This window comes from Solanum tuberosum, unplaced genomic scaffold, assembly GCF_000226075.1.
Source record: "Solanum tuberosum cultivar DM 1-3 516 R44 unplaced genomic scaffold, SolTub_3.0 scf00112, whole genome shotgun sequence".
NCBI lineage: Eukaryota > Viridiplantae > Streptophyta > Magnoliopsida > Solanales > Solanaceae > Solanum > Solanum tuberosum.
The window spans coordinates 45,763-67,191 of NW_006239035.1; the positions used below are offsets into that span (position 1 = coordinate 45,763).

Genomic DNA, 21,429 nt, shown 5'->3' on the forward strand with positions numbered 1-21,429 from the left:
TTTGTGATGAGTATTGTAGAGTTGACGGCGGCCAGTGATAATGTTATCGATGATGGGTATCGTGGAGTTGAGGTTGCGATAATGGTGTAGGTAGTGGTGGTAATGTTGTGAATTCGATTGCGGCGGTAATGGTGAGGAAGAGGAATAGAGCGAAGAGTGGTTGGTGAATGGTGATGGACTTTGTGAAATCTACGGTGGTGGTATTGTGAGGGACGATGAAGGTTGAGGTGGGTGGTTTTTTATTTTGAAAAAATGTATAAAAAATAGTTTTTTGACATGTGGAGGTGCGTGTAGCACACCCACCTTGACAAGTGTGGTTCTAGACTTCTGAGAGGGTATTAAATTCACTTGAAACGAGATTAGGGGTAAAGAACTGCTCGTAAAGATAAAGTGCTAAAGTAAGTTTTGCAGAATGGTTTGTCTTATGTTTTTTCTTCACATTCCAATTTTATTCATTATATTCGGCTGGTTTATAACCCCTCTTTTCAAAAAATAATAATTAAAAATGATATTTTTAAATATCAAGTTAAACATTGACATTGTCTTTGTTGCTTATTAGTATATATTTTGATGGTAGAATATCTATTAATTCTGATATGAATTTTAATTTTAATGGTAATGATTATTTTATTGTTACTGTGATCGTTTTGTAACTGACTAAAAATAAAAAAAAGTATCACATAAATTTAAACGGAGAAGTTATATATTTTATCAAGAGATTCACCTATAATTATTTAATAAATGATTAGATTGTGAAAATAACTTTTACACCATAATACATAAAATTTATTGATTCCCTGAAAAATAAGACAAATTGCCTGCTATAAATATATATATATATATATATAATAGGCTATAAATATGTTAGCTTTCCTATACATTAACTATACACAGACTATACATTATGATACATTCAAAAAGCTTAATATAGTTTAACTATATGAAGTATACAAAGACTATATATACATGAAGTATATAATAATGATTCAATTTCGATCATCTCAAAAGTCAGCTTTGAACCGTTTCAAAATTTAGATATGAAATCCTCTCTGTTTCAAATCTTTTGATATATGATTCATCTGAAACGATTCAGATTTTCAGTACGTTGAACTTATTTTTTTATTTTTTTTAAAAGAGAGGACAAAGAAGATCGATGATGCAGAAGAAGAAGAAGAAGACTGACGAAGAAGATGAAGAAGAATGACGAAGCAAAAGAAGATGAAGAAGAAGAATGACAAAAACACGAAGAAGAAAAAGCAGCACTAACAATCATTAATGGCAAAATTGAAAGAAAGAAGAAGAAGCAGGCATTGATAGCCGAATTGAAAGGAAGAACAACATATTTGGCCAATTTTGATAATTTTGAAAATTGAGATACAGTTAAACCTCACTAAATTGATACTCGGTTAATTAATAATTTCTCTAAGATAATATTTTTCTTCTGTTCCGACTTGGGGCAATGGAAATAATCACTCATTTCAATAAGATAATAAGATAATATATTTTCAGAAGATCCCTATATAAATATATGGTCCCATGAATATATAAATTAATATTTTTTTTAAAGTACAAATATATCTAAGACAATTTAGTGAAATATGATTTTATTGTGTTTTGTTTTTTTGTTAAAATTTAAATCTGAATGAAGCTTATCTCTAACTTTTCTTAGTGCATCCAAAAGTTGTGGTGTTGTCTTTTTGAACCGCACTATAAAATAGTGAAGAGTTCTAGATGCAATAAGTGTTTTCTCACGCGTAACTGGTTTCAAAAGTATTGTATCATCTTCAATTTTACCATCAACATTATTTAAGCTCTAGACCTCTGAACATGTATCATTTTCATCCTGGTAATCAAATAGGTTATTAATGTCCATTTTATTGTGGTAACCAAGATCATGACCTCAAGTTTATGGATGACGTTTTTTCAAGTGGTTCATTTAAATTCTCTGAGATTTCATTCCCTTAACGAATTTTACACTGTCAAAACAGTCTTTAAATTAATAAATACTAATTTACGATTAATTAATATCTCTATATTTTATGGTCTCACCTATACTAATTTAGTGAAATTTTACTGTAATTTGATGGTAAAGTAAAAAGTCGAGTTACCAGTTTGCATAAGTAAACCACATTTTACACAATTTGACCAATTAAAAATCACCTCAAAGCATTTGCGTGAGTAACCACATATAAACATGTATATTGAGCTACAACGGCCCATTAGGAAGCCCAGTTATCTAACATTCCGCATCTTGAGCCAAATAAAAGCCCTAGTACAAATCCTTATTAGGTTTTCCATATCGCCATCATATCCCCCATCACATTTCTGCCTCTAACTCCGCCGCTCTCCTCCGTTCATCGTTCTCCGATCAATGGTAAGCCGAGTAATCATCGTCAATACTGTTAATTCTACGTAACTTTGTTTTTTCAATTTCTGAATTTTGGTATTCTTTGTAGGCTCCAAAGAAGGCACAAGCTCCACCTCCATCTTCCAAGCCAGCAAAGTCCGGCGGTGGAAAGCAGAAGAAGAAGGTCATCACTTTCTACTGATTCTGTTACTGATATAATTTTGGTTATTGGATGAGAATTTTGAAGGTACTTATGTAGATTTGTTATACATGAATGCAGAAGTGGAGCAAGGGAAAGCAAAAGGAAAAGGTGAACAACATGGTGTTGTTCGACAAGTCTACATACGATAAGCTACTCTCTGAAGCTCCTAAGTATAAGCTTATCACTCCTTCTGTCCTCTCCGATCGTCTCAGGGTATTGTTTTTCTCTCTAATTTCAATTTTTACTTTTCCGGTGATTGATTTGAGTATCTGCTTTTCTATGGAACATTGTCAATTCCACACTAGATCAATTATCGTATTTATATATGTATGTATATGGTAAAGTTGATATCTTCTCTATTAAAGTAGATTTTAGGTTTGTGATCACAGCACACACTAATGCTTTTGTGGCCATGGTGCGATCATAGCCCACATATACATTCTATTTCTTGATTATTCCTCTATGCCTAAAGGTAGCTTCCCTGGTGCTACATCTATCCCTGAGAATTATTTGGACCTTAATATTAGTGTGAAATTGTTCTCTTGAGAAATGTATATAAAGTTTATTGCTTTAGCTATGATTCTATTATATTTGATTTTAGCTTAAAAGATGGTATGTTATAGTAGTGGAAACTATTGTCTTAGAAATTGTAAAGTGTTATTTTTGATGCTTCTCCAACGAATACTCCATCCATATCCATCCCTCTGTCCCATTTTATGTGAAGGTCTTGCTATTACAGGAGTCAACAATTTTTCATTGACTATAGTTTTCTCAATCTTCTTAAATATTTTGAATTCTTAGCTATTTTGACTTGCAGTACCTTTCATTTGTCTTCAAATATGTAAGATTTATTTAAAATATTTGAAGAATCTATAACTGATAGTCAAAATCAAGTGTCCTTACCTTCATATACCAAACTCCTGCTCAAGTATTGAGACAGGGTAAGTAGTTAATATGACAATTTAGATGTTAGGTTTCTGTAATTGCTTTGCTATTTGGGCTTCCTCTACGTGGATTCTAGAGTTCCAATCAGTATCATGAAGGATTCCACCAGTATCACCTGTCCATCTGATGAAGCATTTTTCTTGTGTCTGGCTTACAAGTATGTAGTTGAGGCCTTGTGGATTTTTTAGAGGGCGTTTTGTGTGATGGTGGTTGCCATTTTGTCTGTGTCTGTTTGCTGTATGATGTGCCAAACATAGGAGAACCATCAAAGCGTTAATAGAAGGATGAACTACTATTTAATGATCTGTTCTTGTTGTCAAGTGTAGTTTGTTTCATTATGCTTATGCTCATGCATATCATGATGCCAAATTTTGATTATAAAATTGTTTGTTTATGATAATGTTATCAGTATTTGTTTGGCATTGGCAGCAATATTTGAGTCACGGTACATTTGTTTGTATGCTAATATGTATTGTAATTTTGCTAATGTTGATTTGAATGAATGTCCAGATTAGTGGATCACTTGCTAGGAAGGCAATTAGAGATTTGATGGCTAGAGGTTCAGTCAGGATGGTGTCTGCTCATGCTAGCCAGCAGATCTACACCAGGGCTACCAACACTTAATATGCGTTATTTCATTTGCTTACATAGCTCTTGTAGGGGCTACTTGTTTTAGAAATTTCTAAGCTTATTTTGGAAAATATCAGAGGACATATGAGCTACACAGCTATTTTGAGCAATAGTTTTGATCGCAGTTACTATTTTGACTATGCTGGCTATTTAATTGAGTTATTTATCTCTACTCGTCTTTTGATGTTGAAAATAGATGCTCTTCCCTTAGGTGTCTAGAATTCCAAATGAGTTCACTCCCCTCTTCCCCGAAAGTTTGTGACGAAGTGATGAAATGGTCTAGTGTATTCTTTTCATTGAAATCGCTGCTGTTGAGTTGATTTCAGTGTTGAGCCTTGGAAAATTTAAAGGCTCGGGAACTGAGCTTAAGATTGCTTCTCTACTAGCGGAGTGTAAAATAGACATTGCATATAAGACTGACTATATCAGGACTAGAGACATTCCAGTTACCAGTCTGACTAGAGGAAAGTCAGCATGAAGATGACACCAAAACATTAACAACAACCCCAGTGAAATCCCACCGGGTGGGGGTGGGTTGGGGAAGGTAGAGAATATGCTAACTTTACCGAGGTTGTATTGGAAAGACCCTAGCTCAAGCAAATCATAGAAGTAATCAAAAGAAAAACATAATAGCTAATAGCAAAGTTGTGCGTACATATACGCAAGAAACTAGAACATCAACAATAAGGTACAGTAACCTAAAATAGTAAATCACATATTATTATAATCATAAACTTGAAACCAACTGACTAGTAACTCCACCTAGCCAAACGCCGGAATAGGCTAGGAATAAAACAGATTTTGATCATTATTGGTCAATTTTCAATCTAGGAAAACCTTTCTACAAGCTGAAGAGAGGAGCAGGAAGTCACAGTGTCTTCAACAACAAAGTAAAGATCGCATGGTTCAACTGTCCAATGAACTGAATCTCAGCCACTACGACGAACATTGTACAGTGATCTCATTGCCTACTAGCCAAATAGCAAATACCAAACTGCTTTAGAACGTACTGCAGCAGCATCTAGATCCCTTGCACGCACTGATGAAAGCAGCCAGATGATTTGCCTGTTCAAGAAACAAGGTGTCTGGCATTCTCATCATACTGGCTATATACAAAGATAATCCCATCTATGCAAACACAAGATGCCAAATCTAAAACAAGCTATGTACTTACTAGCACCATCAAAATCGACACTACGCTCCAAAATGCAATTGATTGCATGATCACTTATTAAGCCAGAGCACTCTTCTCCTCATCATGCATTCACTGACCAACAAGGTAATCAGCAATGTCTGGAGGACTAACCTGAAGCAAAGTAACTGTTGCTGCTACGTATTTCAGAAACTACGGTGTTCCAAACTAGACAGGGGCCTATTATTTGGAATTCACATGATTGACAACCGGTTATTGCCTTTCCCATGAGCGCCATGGCAGCAATGCTTGGTGCCTGCTTCTTTTGGAAATCACCAAGTGACAACTTTGAGTCATAAGGCTCACAAACCACCACTGACTTGGGCCTCTTTTGTGCAGTGGCAGATCTATTATGAAGCCACCTTTGAACCCAAGACAGTGAAGTCAACAACTCGTGTTGTTTCTTCATAACGTACAAAGGAGAAGAGTCCGAGTTCCTTGCTAAGGCTAGAGTTCTATCACGAGCCATCAATTCTTCACAATGAAGTTTACCAGCTGTGAGTACTGAGCCTGTTATAGTAACTCTAGAAATTTTGCGATGGGACTTGTTTGCTTTCACATTAGATGACTTCCCTGAAAGATAAGAGCTCTTTGTTCCAACTGAAAAGGATCTAGAAGCACTCAATTTCAGGCGCTTGACCCATCTGCTACCAGGCTTGTCTTTGAGCAGCGTTGCAAGGCAAAAATTAGCTTTCAATGGACTTGGGTGCTCGTTATGACCAAGGAACAATCTCAAATCCAAACTTTGAGTTGTGGAAGAAGTTGGTTCCAACTTATCCGTCAAAGATGGAAGCTCCAAGTTTAAGTCAGGCAATTTGGTATGAAGGCTTTTATGTCCAACTTCTTTCTCGAGACAGTCGAGTGCTTGAAGAGCAGGTATATTTAGGTCCATTCCACTCACCTGCAAGATACCAGAAATACCAAATGGTCAAAACTGAGATTCTAAACTGAAAGGGTCAAACGGGGAAGTAATGGTACCATTTCCAATAGTACTGCTTAGCAGGGACTATCGGGATTACACAAATAAGATCACAGACAATATGCCAGTGTTTTTTCACATCGCATAAGGAGAAAACACCAGCGAGAGCACCACATTTTGCTAAATATTATAAGGTTAAGTCCTACCACAATTTCAGCTAACTTTTTAACTTCATTTCCCATGTATACTTGGTATTTAGCGAGTAAACTGGGAAATTCAGCAGCTTTTACAGAGAAGAAACTGAATAGGTTGATATCATAAATTGACTACTTTGACACTAGCCGTCACCTACTGCAGTCTTCCTCCTTTATCCAGACATGGGACTGGATATGCTACTAACCCCAGGCGAAATAATACGAAAGTAGGAAGAAATCAAGAGACACCACATCAATTTACATGGTATCACTTGGGAGCGGGGAGGAGAATGAGCTTGGAATGTCGTTTATGGAACTTGTTTTCCCAGGGAAAATGCTTTCCAGAACATTTTGGTCTGAGAAAATTGAACATATTTTCCTCCAACACTCCTAATGAATTACTATTATTTTTTGGATGGTAATATCAAAAGTTTAAGTCTTTTGGTTGGTTACCTGTGCAGGACTTCATTCACTTGTGAAAAATCCAATACCATAATTGAGTCATCAATCTTCCAGATTCATGGAAGCTCTTCAGTAGACTTCACTAATCAAACGTGTTGAACGGCTGTGATAATTATAATGTTCAGTCTCCAACATTCACTTCTAAAGATTTATCTTTCGAAGCTAGAGAACATCTATTTATGAAATCAGACTTTAATCATATGCCAGCCAGAGCTTGACTTGACACTGTATGAGATGCTGAGCGTCAAGGATTGTACAGCAAGAGCACAGATGACTTTCGGGAGGCACATCAATAAATCTTTTGGTAGACTTGGAAAGGTTCGAACAATCTTCAGTCCAACAATTAAGTTTTTACGGCTGCCAAGTAACTCAGTCATGTTCAACATTGGAAATTGGAAATTGTTTCCTTTATCTGGAAAAGAGAATCACACAGCCTTTCTTCAGATGGTAATCACATAATGTACTAATGTATTGGAAATCGAGGATTACCATGTTGATCACCTCAACTAGTCCAATGCAAATGAAGATATCACAAAATATAGGATAACAAAAAAAATTAGCAGGTAGTTCTCTCAATAACATGATTGAGATTTGGATTGCAAAGAGACACAAACATTTCCCATGCTGTGATTATCTGTGGTCTATTCCCCGACTAGGATCGGGGAACATGAGAGGAGTAGAAGTAGAAGTTTTCCCTACACTGTCATATCCTTCCATGTAGCACACAAGAACTTCCTCTATCACTCCCCACCACGCTTATTACTAATCTACACCACAACCCAACATGGCCAAGCACCTGAAATTCGTTTTGATGTGGGTGGGGTGAGATTTGATCTCAGGACCTATGCCTGTTCTGATATCATATTAAAGTGTGTGACCATCTCATCTAAAAACTTAAGCTATGAGCACACTTTTTTCATAATATTCTCAACAGGTTTTACTAATTTTCTAATGTTAGGTAGGAAATCCTTTTTTTTAATCTCAAAATTATTTACTTATATGTGTGGTGGAGAGTGGGGAGAAGAGATAACGAACTTGCAATGTCACCCAAGTAATTTGGTTTTCCTACTTTGATGAAATCAGTCATTTTCGTCATTTTTAAGGAACTTAATTTCCTACAAAAATATTTTTCAAAAAATTTATCCAACCAAACACGAGAAACAATTTCTACTCCACAACAATTACAGTTCTTTATATTTTGACCCCTTTTAGTAAAAATCTAGGCTCCGCTACTAGTTACATCAGCACCACAGTGGGAAGAAGATCATGATTTGGCTCAAAGATTCAAAACAGATTAAACTTATACAGAATTACTCAATAATTTCTGCTACTTCTGTAAATACCAAAATCACAGATTGAATTTGTACTTAGATGAAACCAGAATTAAATAAACTTGAAAGTGAACTCACCTCTGTTCTTGGCAAGCAGTAAGGTTGAAACTTCAAAGAAATTGAACTATAAAGTGGCCATTTGTGTACAGGAAAGAGAGAGAAAATTGTTGAACATTAAAATGTTAGTTAGAACTTAGAAGATAGACAAATGAAAAGGATACATATAGCAATTAGCATTCCCTAATCATTTTTTTTTTGTTTTTTTGTGTTTGTGTTTCGTATTTGCATTGAAGCAAAAGCATGGTGTTTGGTACCCTATCCATATCTTTTTATATTTGTTAATTAAATTAAAAAAAAAGGGTTGTTATTTAAAAAGAGAAATAATTATAATTTGGTACGAGCAAAAGTATCTTACCTTTTCTTAGTTTTTTCAAATATATCTTGTATATATGGGCAGACAGACAATTGGCACACAAATATCTACAAATTCCATGTGTCTTCGGATTTAGTAACAAAATAATATATTCTTTCTATTTTATTTAATTTGACACATGTTGATTTGATTTGATATATGCATGCATCTAGTACTCTCTCATTTATGTGGCTTACTTTTCTTTTTAGTAGCCTAAAAAAGAACGACACATTTTTATATTAAGTAATAATTTGATTGTAAAATGTCTATTTTATCTTTAATGGAATGATTTATAGCCACACAAATTTCTATCATTCATTTTAGATCACAAGTTTAAATATCTTCATTTCTTTCTTAAACTCCGTGCCGAGTCAAACTACCTTACATAAAATGGGATGGAGAGAGTATTAAATATATAAATTTGATTTGAATTTGGTATGAAATTACCTAATTAGTAAGACATATGTAATTATCTAAAATTATAAATTGAATTAATATATATGACAAAAATATTTGTGTAATTAGATAGTCTGAAAACGAAAAATATAATAAAAAATTAAAAGGAGTTTTTCAATTAAAAAAAAGGCTAAGTGGACTACTTATGAAAATTTGTGAAACTTGTAACGTGAAAAAAATATGCAGACAAGTTTAGAACAATTACAAAAAAAAATCCATACATATAATTCGGGTTTATTTCACAACATAAAAACATTATTTAATAATATATAAAAAATATTCTTATTAACATCAGATACACGTGTAACTAGAAACTAGTGAATGTACATGAACTTTTATTAGAAGCAATGCCAACATTGATGGTCCGACCTCGAAACACATACTTTTTGGACGTTACATATCAAGATGGACTCTCCCTAAAAACAGAGATCAAAACTTACCCTTCTCCCATTTGTGGGTTAACTGTGATAAATAAAGTTAACTTCCGTTAATCATCCCAAAACTTAAAAAACATCACAAAATTTTTAAAGGTTTTTTTTAGGCGAACTACATTTAAAATTTTTGTGATGTTTTTTGAGTTTTGAGGTGAGCTAACAAAAGTTTACTTTGTTTATCACAGATTGCCCACAAACGGGCAAAGTGTATGTTTTAATATGTATTTTTAGAAAGAATCCCTTTTAGTCTGTAGCATTCAAAAAGGGTCCATTTTAAGGCCGGACTCATTTCTCGTGACCTTTATTGATAAACATAGTTCTCTTGAAAATTGAGTTCTTTTCGTTACACATTCTTTCAATTCTTTGAGTACATAATTAGATGAGTAACACTTCTATTTATTTATTAGAAAGATTTAAATTAAATTAATTTTAAGAATTTAAATTTTATAAAATTTAATAAAGGAATCAGCTGACTTGGCATGATAAAATGGACAAAGTAACATGGAAAAATGGACAAAGTAACATGGAAAAGCTCTAAAATGAGTCAAAAAGTGTATAGGTGTTATATTGTTCCCTTGGCAAGTTTGAAGGCCACGAACCTCCTCCATATACCACTTACTAAATTCTATGGTCCATTTTTCTCCACACCTACCTTTTCTTTCTTCATCTTTAGAGCCGTCAAAATGGGCTTAGTCCGCCCTAGTCCGGAGTTTTTCTAGGATTGGATTGAGCATTTTCAGGTCCTTCCAAATGAAGGGTTGACTCATCCTAGTCCATCAAATTTCTTGGCCCGCTAGACTTGGGCCCGGTGAGATTGAACCGACTCTTTTTGACAACTTATTCCTCCCTAACTCAATAATTATTTGTTATTCGATTCATGATTTGATTTGAATCGATCTTTTATTAATTTTTCAATTATAAAATTTAAATATAATATATATTTATGAATTTGATTTGATTTTAAAAAGTTTAATGGTATTTCTCTTTTTTTTTTTCTACAATTGAAAAGGATATTTCATTTTAGAGAAAATGGCCAAAAGCCCCTTCAATATATAGCCGGATTCCCAACTATACACTCATACTTTACAGGGGTCCTATCACCCCTCTGAATTTTATAAAACTGAAATTATTACCTCCCTAAATGCTTATCTGGCAAAGTGAGTGTATTTCACTCTCTTTGAGAGAGTGAGCAGCCAAAACAATATTAAAATTTTGTTTAAATATATTATTTCATAAATATATGTATTTTTAATTATTATTCTTTTAAAATTTAATTTCTTTCTTCTCCATGATAGCATATGCCAAATCTCTCCACCCTTATCATTCCAAAATTGATGCGCCATTACCACCTCTCCACCAGATTCATTATTGTAAATTTCTAACAACTCTCATGTAAAATTTTTGAAAAAAACAATCAAATCCACCATCTCCAATCACCAAAAAATAATTTCAATCAAATTAGACTCATAGTGGTCTTGGTGGTGTTGTGAATATTCTCTTTTTCGAGCTTTATTATTTGAAAGAAATGGTGGAGAGCTCTTTGAGTAAGTGGAGGAGCTAATGGTGAAGGCATAGAAATAGCAAAGGCATAGGTGGAGATGGTGGTGACAACGAAATTCTCAGACTATGCCGACGGCGGCGACATATCCCTCCGGAGAAGACAAAAGAGAGCCCCCAATTTAACCCCCAATATTTTCTCCAAATCAAAGTTCTCACAAAATAGTTAGGGCTAAAATATGAATGAAGAAGAAAGAGAAAAAAATGTCTTTTAAAAATAGATCTACAGGTGAAATACACGTGTCAAGCGCGTGTGTTTCACCACAAGACACATATCTGGTTATGACATTTTAAAGGGCTACTTATTTCATTTTCAAATAATTCAGGGGGATAATAGGACCCCCGTGAAGAATGAGTGTGTAGTTGGAAATCCGGCTATAGATTGGAGGGAGGGGGGTTTGGGTTTGGCCATATTCTCTTTCTTTTTTTAAACCATTATTTCAAATTTTGCTATTTTCCTTTATCTTTAAATAATTTTAAAAGTATAAAATTTAGCTTAATTCATTGTACTCCTAACATTTGGTATTATTTTTCTATCCTATATTAACTATCTAATTTACTAAAAATAATTATTAAAAGTATTTATCAATTAACAAAATTAAACTATCGTTTTTTATTATTTTCATTACCCTAGCAATTATTCTTTTTGAAAGTATAAAAAATATACCTTAAAGAGTAAATTAGTAAATTATAATTATCATCGGTTGGTCATTTTCTCTTCATTTTATGCTAACTTATAATTCTTTACTATCATTTTTTTCTAAATGGGGTTATGATTATCTTGAATTATTGAGAACTATAAGTTTTAATTAAGTGAATAGAGTTTATAAAAAATATTTTAAAAAATCAAGCAAAGTTCATAGTTGTTTATTTATTTTAATTTTAATTTTAATTTACTTTATTATTTGCATAATTTGTCGATTTGATTTGAGACCTTTTAGTGACCCTTTTCAAGTCATTTTAATGACACAAACATGAAGAGGAAAGACCAAAAGTTGCATTTATCCCTAATAATTGTGGACCTTTTGGCTCCTCTTCCTTAAAGAATCAATTATTTTACTTATATATGATAGGAGTAGTATCAACTTCTTAAATGATGCACTTCCAACCTTAATCAGAAGGTTTCTCACATTTGGTGACATATCATTTCTTCTTTCTATCATTCATGTTTTTTCAATTTCAAATGAAATTTGATTACATCCACTTTTTGATGTGGTGAGTTACATTCTAGATATAAGATTGCCAGCTTAGATTATGGCCAAATTTAAGGAAAAAAAAAATAAAGATTTGATTGGGCAAAGTTCATAGCTTCTCATAGAATTCAATTTGATTTTTATAAAAATGCATATTTTTCATTGTTTTCCTTATTACTTTGTTAGTTAAATTATTTGTTATGTTGTATAGCTTCGAAATTTGTTTGTTTATTTAGTATTTTGGGATTTTGATTTATTTAAGTTTCAATTTATTTTTTGGATGATTTTTTTGGTTATTACTTTATTTATTTAGCCTAATTTTTTATACTTACCTAAAGGGGTTTGTAGCTACAGTGCTATTGATTAATTTTTGTGTTATTATGTTGTATGTTTGTGTTCTGAGAATTTTATGTTATGCATTACACACTTATATATATATATTTTGTGTGTGATTTAAAAAAAATTGAACAAAATATGGAATACATGTGATGTGCCACCTCTTTTGACCAATGATCCTATTTATCTTTTCTATTTCTTTCATTTTTTTGATATTTTTTTCTATTTTTTAAATTATTGTACAAAAATGAATTTGTCAATTACTACTTCAGTTATTCAAATTCTTTAATATTAAAACTTAATTACCTTTATTTTCATTATTTCCATAACTTTTGATAATCATAACTCCTAATTCAGATTAATAGTCAGGGAAAAGGCATAGATTTCCCCTTGAACTTGTCCCAAAAAGTCAGTTACACTCTTAAACTATCCTGGTGACCTATTACACACCTTTACCACTTAAAAGTGAATTTATTTTCTCCCTAAAACTGACGTGGCAAAAAAAAAACTGGCCCATCAGAAAAAATTAAAGTTAAAAAAAGAATTAAAAAAATCTAAATCTTCCTTCCCCTCCCATTACCCTTTAGAAAAAAATTAAAAAATCAAAATCTTCCATCCCCACCCATTACCCTCTTCTTCTTCATTCTTTAATTTTCATCACAACCTCAAAGATTCACAATGATGTGAGTGTAGTAGTGGTGTTGTTGGTTGTGATTATTTGTTGGTTATTTAGATCTGAAAGTGTGGAGCTCTTTGAAACTTCATCGGAGCCATGACTGAAGCTTTGAGCTTGCCGACACACCTGTAAAACAAATCAAAAGAATAAAATCGCAAAGGGATAAGGTAAGGGGGTCTGGTTTGGTGTTTGTTGGTGATTGGTTTGGATTCTGAGTGGGTGTTTGGTGGTGGTTGTTTGGTGGCTGATGGTTCGTCAAAAAAGAAGAACACATGGCGTTATGGAGGTGGACTTATGGTGGTGATGGGTTGGTTGTTCTTCGCCGGAGAAGACAAAGAAAATTCTTGTATAAATTCAAATGAATGATTTCTCCAATGAGATTAGAGATAAAGTGGGTGGGATTTAGTGATAAAAAAGATATAACTATTAGAGAATTTTAATAATTAATTAGAGATTAATTAGTGTAAAATAGAGTTAACAAAAAGAAAGTTAATTAATAAAGAAAGAAAACAAAAAGAATATAAGAAATTATAAAATTTGACGTGGCGCTGATGTGGCAGCGAGTGTAATACACAACATGCTGTGAGAGTGGTGTTACACGTCTCAGGGTGGTATTAAATTCATTTTTAAATAGTAAAGGTGTGTAATAGGTCGTCACAATAGTTTAAGCGTGTAACTGAGTTTTTGTGACAAGTTTAGGGGGCAATTTATGCCTTTTCCCTAATAGTCATGTTCATGAGATATCTTTTGGTATTCCATATTATGTCCTATAAACAGAGGCATTAGAAAATTATGTTACAAAAGAAATGATCAAATTTATATGTATAGTAGAGCTAGAATTAACTAGGTGAAACCATCTCATCTTTTTGGCCAACCATCTCAAATCTTTTTTTTACAATTGTATAAAATAGTATTTTATATCTTATTTATTGCTATTTTTTACTTATATGAGATTTGATTATTATTGCAGATGCTTTTTTTGTTGAATGGAAAAAGTTCATCTTTTCCATGACATTCGGTAAACGGATCGAATTTTATTTACATGTAAGTCGTACTTTTTATTATTTGAATTTTATTGTAAGAACTTGACAAGAAATTCAAGTAATGAAAAATTTATATCAAAAGCTTGGTGTGAAATGTAATACCCCGTAACTTAAAATGCATTTGCGACTCGTAAACACCAATGCATAGGTGTGATATCGGGGGAAGTATATCATTGAAAATGGTTAAGCATACCATGTGACCCTTATATTTAGTCATTTGAATGGTTAAACAAAAGTTTTAGGCCAAAGAGATCATTAAAGAAAAGGTTCAAGTTTAAAGGTTCATTGTGGAGGAATCCTACAAATGATCTCATTTCTCAGCGGACTTTGAACGAGCATATCTCCTAATATATAAGGAGTTAGAGGCCCTAACACCTATAAAATTAAAGGTATTTGAGTCTAGTTTGCAGCAAAATAAACCGCTCGTTAAAACAATATCGGAGTAAAACGTTATCCTCATTCTACTACAGACGCACGCATTGTCCAATCACTGTGGGACACATGGCACTTCAGAGTAAGTCGGCCAAACTTGTTGTTTTTATATTAGAAGTTTGGGATATCCTTTCCCATATACTCAAGAACGTGTAAGGACTGGTTTCAAGTTATTTCATCAAGTTTTTTCATCTCCAATCCTCCAAAGCTTAAGGTAAGTTGGTTTCTTCAAGAATCAAGTGTCTTTCTCTCCATAGACCTATATATATACTTAGCTAAATGTTTTCTTGAAGGTAAAAGTATTGTTCTTGAGGAATAGAAAGGACAGGGGCTGATTTTCTTGGATATATAGGTATGAATCATCTTTTATCTCCATAAATAGTATTCCAAGGATGCTTTAAGTATAATTTGCGGGTAAGACTCACGTGACGGTGATAGGAAGCCGTGAGTCGATGTTTTGCCCATGGTGGTTGATGTTTTGGTGAGGAGGGAGTTTGTAGGAGGCTGTGTTGATTGTTGTTTTGACCAAATGAGGGGTGACTGGTATTGTATTGAGGGCAGTAAGCTGGTTACGATAAAACAGAAGGCTATGTATAGAGAACGCGACTCTTATAAATCTTGAAACATTGTCGCTCACCAAGTGTTTGATGAAATACCTAAATTTCTAAGAATATGTTGTAGCCGGGTATATGAGCTCCTGTTATTTTAATTTATGGATTTAGTTCTCTACCAACTTAAACTATGAGCTTATAGAGGAATTTGACATCGTTAACAAATAACACGTGGGATGGGGTTCAGAGGCCTTGAGTTAACTTGTTATGTTAATTGTGGATGATTAAGGGGGCTGGTTCGTTATGGTTAAAGGATTGAGGAGTAATACCGAATACGTAAATAAGTCATAAGCCTATTTGGAAAGTAGAGAAAGAGAAGGATATGTTGATATGCCATCCATCTATTTTAATTGTTGAGATCGTCGCTCGTGAACTATTATTCTGTTTTCGGCATTGTTGTGATCCTTGATTAGTTTCTTATAGTATCCTTTTACGGTGTTATGTTATAGATAAAGTTGTCAGCAAAGAAGTTGGACGACGTAATATAGTAAGTCCCGAAGTAAGGTATGTAAAGCTAAAACCTGTTTTCCCCTTAAGGCACGACCTAAAGTCGCATGTTCTTCCGATAAGTGTCACAAATTCTTAGAAGTTAGCGAGTGTACATGGCGCATAAATTTAGAGGGAGCAATTGGCCACAGACCGTTCGTAAGTGTATAGGTCATAAGATATATGATTCTAAGGCTAAAGAAAGTAATCACAAATTATATCACAAGCTATATGATTCATGAATTAACTATTATAAGTATTTACATACAGTTGAGATTATAGACTACTTTGTAGCGTGGGGTGGGTATTTTTAGGGCTACTACGCGTGACGCTACTCTGTGCATAGAATTCAGATAGAGTTAGCTGGAATTTCCCGTCGTGGATTCACCTGATTGATACAGGCCTGCGGGCTGACCAGATAGGAGCCCTGGGGGGCGTACCTTGATAGACCTCGTTACCCAGACTATGAGATTTCACGTGTCGTCGTGACAGTGGGCTACAGATGCCATACAAGGTTCACTAATCGTCGTTAGTAGGCCATCATGTGATTCCCTGACAATTAGTATTACAAAGAGTAAAGAAGCTATATAATGAAGTAAAAATATCACTTAGGCAAATATTAGGGATTTTATATATATAAATGAATAATCCATGAAATGTTAGGTAAGTACCCTTGAGGTTGGTCACAATTTTAGTTTTGGAATATGTCTCCTGCACATATATGCTCAGATTTGCCTATCTTGATATTTGACTCATTTTAGCACCCTTAAATGTCTACTTTTTATTCAGCCTGCTCTACATAACATGTTTTATATGTACTGACGTCCAATTATTGTGGTGCTTCGTTTCTATCTCTACAGAATCAGGTACTCAGGACAACAAGCATTTTCAGTAGACCAGAAACTTCCAATTTAGTAGTTGGTAAGCTCCACCTTTACCTGGAGCTATTATATATTTAGAGCCTATATTTTGCTATGAATGTAAATATGTCGGAATGGGTATGTCGGGGCCCTGTCCCGACTAGTTATCAGATTCTCAGATACATACTCTTTAGAGGCTTCTTAGACTTAGTTTTGTTTCGGTTGTAAAGTTGCCCATCGGGCCTTTTTGTTATCTATATTTTAGTATGTGTCTTCATGTAGGTTCCGCTGCTTATGAGTCTACAACTTTGGCATGAGATTAGTACATATAATTAGCAGGTGCTTGTGTATATCCTTGATGTCCGCCCCTTTCTAGTTAGGGGCGTGACATGAAGTTGCTAAAACGTCACTTTTACATTTTATTTAATGTTAACTTAATGGTCTTTCTTTTCATTACTCTTATGAATTTTCATTATATAACGTCTAAATATTAATAGTCATATTCATGATATATACGTAATGACTCGGTTGGTCATTTTTGGTAATTCTTGTAAAATTACTATTTTATCCTCTCGATATTGACCCCGAGTGTGTTATGTTTGAGTTTGAAAGTTGATTTCCAAACTTTGAGTAAAAAATTGAGAATTTGGTAAGTTTTGGTTTTGAAAGGCTAAATTTGCTTAAAAGTGGTTTTCAGAGTGTTTTGGAGCCGGAACGGAAATTCCATCGATTTCATCGTTCCCGAAATGTAGAATATGGTCTAGTAAAGTTATCAGTTTTAGATTCGGAGTCACTTTGAAGATTTGAGGTCCTAAGTTGAAAATTATTGAGATTTTAGCCTTTAGGTTGACTTTGGTCAACATTCGGGGTTCTGATGCTTGGATCGGAATTTCGAGAGTTCCATTAGATTTGGCGGATGGTTTTAGGCCTAGGTGAGGTGTTGGTTGATTTTGAGAGGCCCTGATCTTGTTTTAGACTTTTAGGCGTTATACTAGTTTCTTGTGATTTTCACGGATGTCGGGTTAAGGAGATCTCGAATTTGTGTTTTGATTATTCCATTGAGTCTGGAACATCGAGTATAATGAATTTGCATATGTGGTTTGTGTTTACGGGATTCCAAACGAATTCCAAGAGTCTTTTCGATGTTTTTTTCGTTGGCTACTATTTCTGGTCCTGCAGTCCTCGCTTAAGCGGAACCTGGTTCGCAAAAGCGAGCTAGACTGGCCTTGTGGGCAGGGTTCGCTTTAGTGATGGTCACTTAAATGGAACCTGATTCGAAAAAGCGAGACTGGTCTTTTAGGCAAGGTTCGCGAAAGCTAGACCTCCAGCTTTTGCAGGGTTCGTTTAAATGGAACCTAGTTCGCAAAAACGACATTAGAGGAGGTTTTGACTTGCAAATTTTGGAGTTTAAGCCCCATTTTTTAATTTTTGAGCTTGAGAAATCCTTGGTTGCGATCTTTGAAAGGATTTCTTGTGCTAAATCATTTGGGTAAGCTTTTATGATCCTAAAACTTCATTTCCCTTTATTTATGTATGGATTTTAACATCAAAATATGAGATCTTGACCGGTAAATGATAAGGTTTTTCAAGAACTCAAGTTCTAAACTAAAATGAAGATTATAAACTGATTTTGGTCCCTCTTTTTAGAAATGGTTTTCACCAATGAGTTCCCAAAGCCTTAAACATCATTTTCAAGTATTAAATTTTGGATACAAACCTTCTTTTTGAAATTGAATTTTGAGTTGATGGACCCATTTTTTAAGGAAATTGTTGTAGGTATTGTTGTTTCCTAAAATTTATTGTGAATACTTGCTTGTATATAGATTGTGTCGCTTCGAAAGTGATTCAGAAAGAGAACACTCAACTCTTGGACTGATTAATTGATTGGTACAAGGCAAGTGATCTTTTAAGCTTTGCAATATAATAGAACTGTCTACTTCTCTTCATTGTATGCGTGTTGAGAAGTAATTAGGAATGAGGTTTAGGGTCTTATTTCTCCACTTGATTAATGTTAATAAACAAAGAAGGGGTAAATAAAAAGGCTTCGTGATGATAGCGATAATTTGGAATTGCCTTGTCGTGACCCTATTTGATTGATTTGATGAAATGCCTTTGATGACTTGAATGTGGAGTTGAATTACATGACTTGTTGTCTCTTCATGTGGTGTGATATTGCTTGTGTGCTTTGATTGTTTAACACCGTGATGAGACATGTGGTGATTATTGATGCCGAGGTCTTTTCCAATAAGTGCTTGTGGTATCGAGGTCATTTTTGGCAAGTGTAATTGATATAAGCCGATGGGAAATGGTTCCAACTAGTGAATTGATATAACTCGATGGGAAATTGTTCCGGCTAGTAATTTAATATAAAGCCGATGAGAAATGGTTTCGACTAGTGATTTGATATAAAGACGATGAGAAATGGTTCCTGCTAGAGTTGGTTCCAGTAGCATGAGCTTGTGACCAAAGTGGAGGCATTAAAGTGATCGACAAATCATGTTTAACACCAACAGATGTATGCATCGAATGGTACATTGGTTCCAGTCCTTAACAATCTTCACAAAGACTGGCCTCATGTCACGACCCGAGCCTACACCCTAGACGTGGCCGGCACTCGAGAACCATTTCTGGTCCCCAAGCAAACCGTCATCCTAGCTAACTACAAGTGGAAGACTAACTAAAGCATACAAAGCTTAAAACTGAATAAAATTCATTGATCTCAATTACAAAACTTTAACTCAAAAGATTAACTCTAAATAAAATAATATATTAAACTTGCCAGAAATAGGCAACTCAAGTCTTTAAAACATTTAACAAAATAAATGAAACAAACTTCTCAAACTCTACTGTCTATCTATGAAGTCTCTAAATGACAAAGATAGAAGTCGGGACAAGACCCGCGACATCTTGACGAAACTGGAAAGTAAATGAAATCCTCCGGAAGCAAGGAGGATCACCATAGCTAACTGGAACTTCAAGTGGTATCAACGAAACGCCTGTTGAATGATCCGGAATACCTGTATCTGCATCATGAAACGATGCATGCCAAATGGATCCGTACATGGAATGTACGAGCATGTAAGGGAAATTCTAAAGCATAAACATAAGCTTGAAATTGATAAAAAGGAAACTTACTTACCTTTTCTCAACTCACTCAACTAAACTCAACTCAAGAATAAGATACTCAACTCAAAGATTAGATACTCAACTCAAAGATATGATGCTCAACTCAAAGATACTCAACTCTGGATACTCAACTCAAGATAACGCAACAATAAAAGATGCAATATATGGAAAGCTTTTAAAACAATAGATAACAACTCAATGTATTAAAGAATACAATAACAACTCCATTTGTATATAGTAGAATATGATATAACTCTGTGTGAGTTTATCTAACCGACAACCATCACTATGAGCTATGTGACGATACAATGTCTCGCCCACGCTGCTAGAACTGTCCTATACTTTTTCGGGGTATAGAACCTCTTAACTAAGTGGATCCACTAGTCTATGTTAAAAAACATTAAGGAATAATCTAAAAAGTATAACCCTTTCTACTCAACTCAAAGATTAGATACTTAGCTCAAATCAATAGTTGATCTCAAGGGATTCACAATTGAACTCAAAGACTTTCTTCGACTCTTCTCTTAACCCTTTCTTGAATTTGAATTATGAATTATGAATTCTAGAGTTATGATTCATGATATGAAGGATCTCGTGATGATAAAGTAGACTCATGAATACATTCTCCTCATTCTCATACTCACTTGCTCGAGTATTGAAATAAGTTATTAGAAGTTTGTAGAAGACTCCTCAAAAGCACTCAAAGGACTTTCTAAAAAATGTTCGAAAGAACTCTCTAGACTTAACTCTTAGCTCCCAGACGGTTAAAAAAACACTGTATGGGAGCAAGTCCGCGATGCGAAGATGCATTTTAATATTTGGTCGTGAAATAATTTTGAAACAGTGGGGTCTGCAATCTCTCCGCGACTCGGAGAGAGAAAGTTCACTCTGAAAGAACAGGTCCGCGACACGAACCTGGTACTGGTTTTCCTATCCGACTTTTTCTTCCTAGTTTTCTAACCCCAATTCGCCTAAATTCAATTTTTTCCTCAATTTCTCTTTAGATTCAGATACCCAATACATGTACACAAGAATATAATCAAACACAACTCTAAAATCGACATGATTTCCTCAAGAACTCCAATTTAAGAACACAATTCAAGAACATCAAACGTTCAACTTTCTAGAGCGAATTTAACGCTAAAATTAACATGATTGGCGTGTGGGTGAACAAACCCAACACTATGGAAGCTTAAATACCTTTTAGGGATCAAACCCATGGCGAAAATCCGCAATACAACTCAAGAACCTCGATAAACGCCTTGATTCTTTCCTTTTTTCTCCTTCTTTCTCTTGTTTTCTCTTCTTGAACTCTCATCTAAAACCCTAGGCATATATTAGGATTATAAAACTAAACCTAATCAGATTACACCCCTAAAACCTTACTAAAACGAAACAATCTGACTGGGTAAGGAAATGACCAAAATACCCCTCACTATTTTCGGGTAACTTTCCTTATTTGAATAGCCTGACTTCAAACATGCATATCTCCCTCATACGATCTCAAAATTTAGCAAACTAGGTTGCGTTGGAAAGATAATTCAAAGACCTTCCATTTGATATCTTATGGGCCAGTTAACTCATC

At 34.2% G+C, this 21,429-nt stretch overlaps 2 protein-coding genes across 6 annotated transcripts; one reads left to right on the plus strand and one right to left on the minus strand.

The window, feature by feature from the left end:
* The first annotated feature begins 2,267 nt into the window (after window positions 1–2,267).
* On the plus strand, window positions 2,268–4,293 carry LOC102584409 (40S ribosomal protein S25). Its single transcript, XM_006349529.2, has 4 exons — window positions 2,268–2,374; window positions 2,457–2,531; window positions 2,628–2,762; window positions 4,005–4,293. Exons 1-4 carry the CDS (start codon window positions 2,372–2,374, stop codon window positions 4,116–4,118), a joined length of 327 nt encoding a protein of 108 aa, XP_006349591.1. The 5' UTR covers window positions 2,268–2,371; the 3' UTR covers window positions 4,119–4,293.
* A 419-nt stretch (window positions 4,294–4,712) lies between these two features.
* LOC102584744 (F-box protein At2g16365-like) lies at window positions 4,713–8,549 on the minus strand. Of its 5 annotated transcripts, none has more exons than XR_367450.2 (4): window positions 8,301–8,547; window positions 6,883–7,303; window positions 5,299–6,217; window positions 4,713–5,189 (listed from the first exon to the last, which is right to left on the minus strand). XR_367450.2 is itself a non-coding variant. In XM_006349530.2 (4 exons), exons 3-4 carry the CDS (start codon window positions 6,206–6,208, stop codon window positions 5,146–5,148), a joined length of 822 nt encoding a protein of 273 aa, XP_006349592.1. In that variant the 5' UTR covers window positions 6,209–6,217; window positions 6,883–7,303; window positions 8,301–8,548; the 3' UTR covers window positions 4,713–5,145. The 5 variants fall into 5 exon arrangements, 3 of the variants coding, with proteins under 3 accessions (XP_006349592.1, XP_006349593.1, XP_015165142.1); XR_367449.2 differs by having other exon boundaries at window positions 4,713–5,209; XM_006349530.2 differs by having other exon boundaries at window positions 5,431–6,217; window positions 8,301–8,548.
* Between the last annotated feature and the right edge of the window lie 12,880 nt (window positions 8,550–21,429).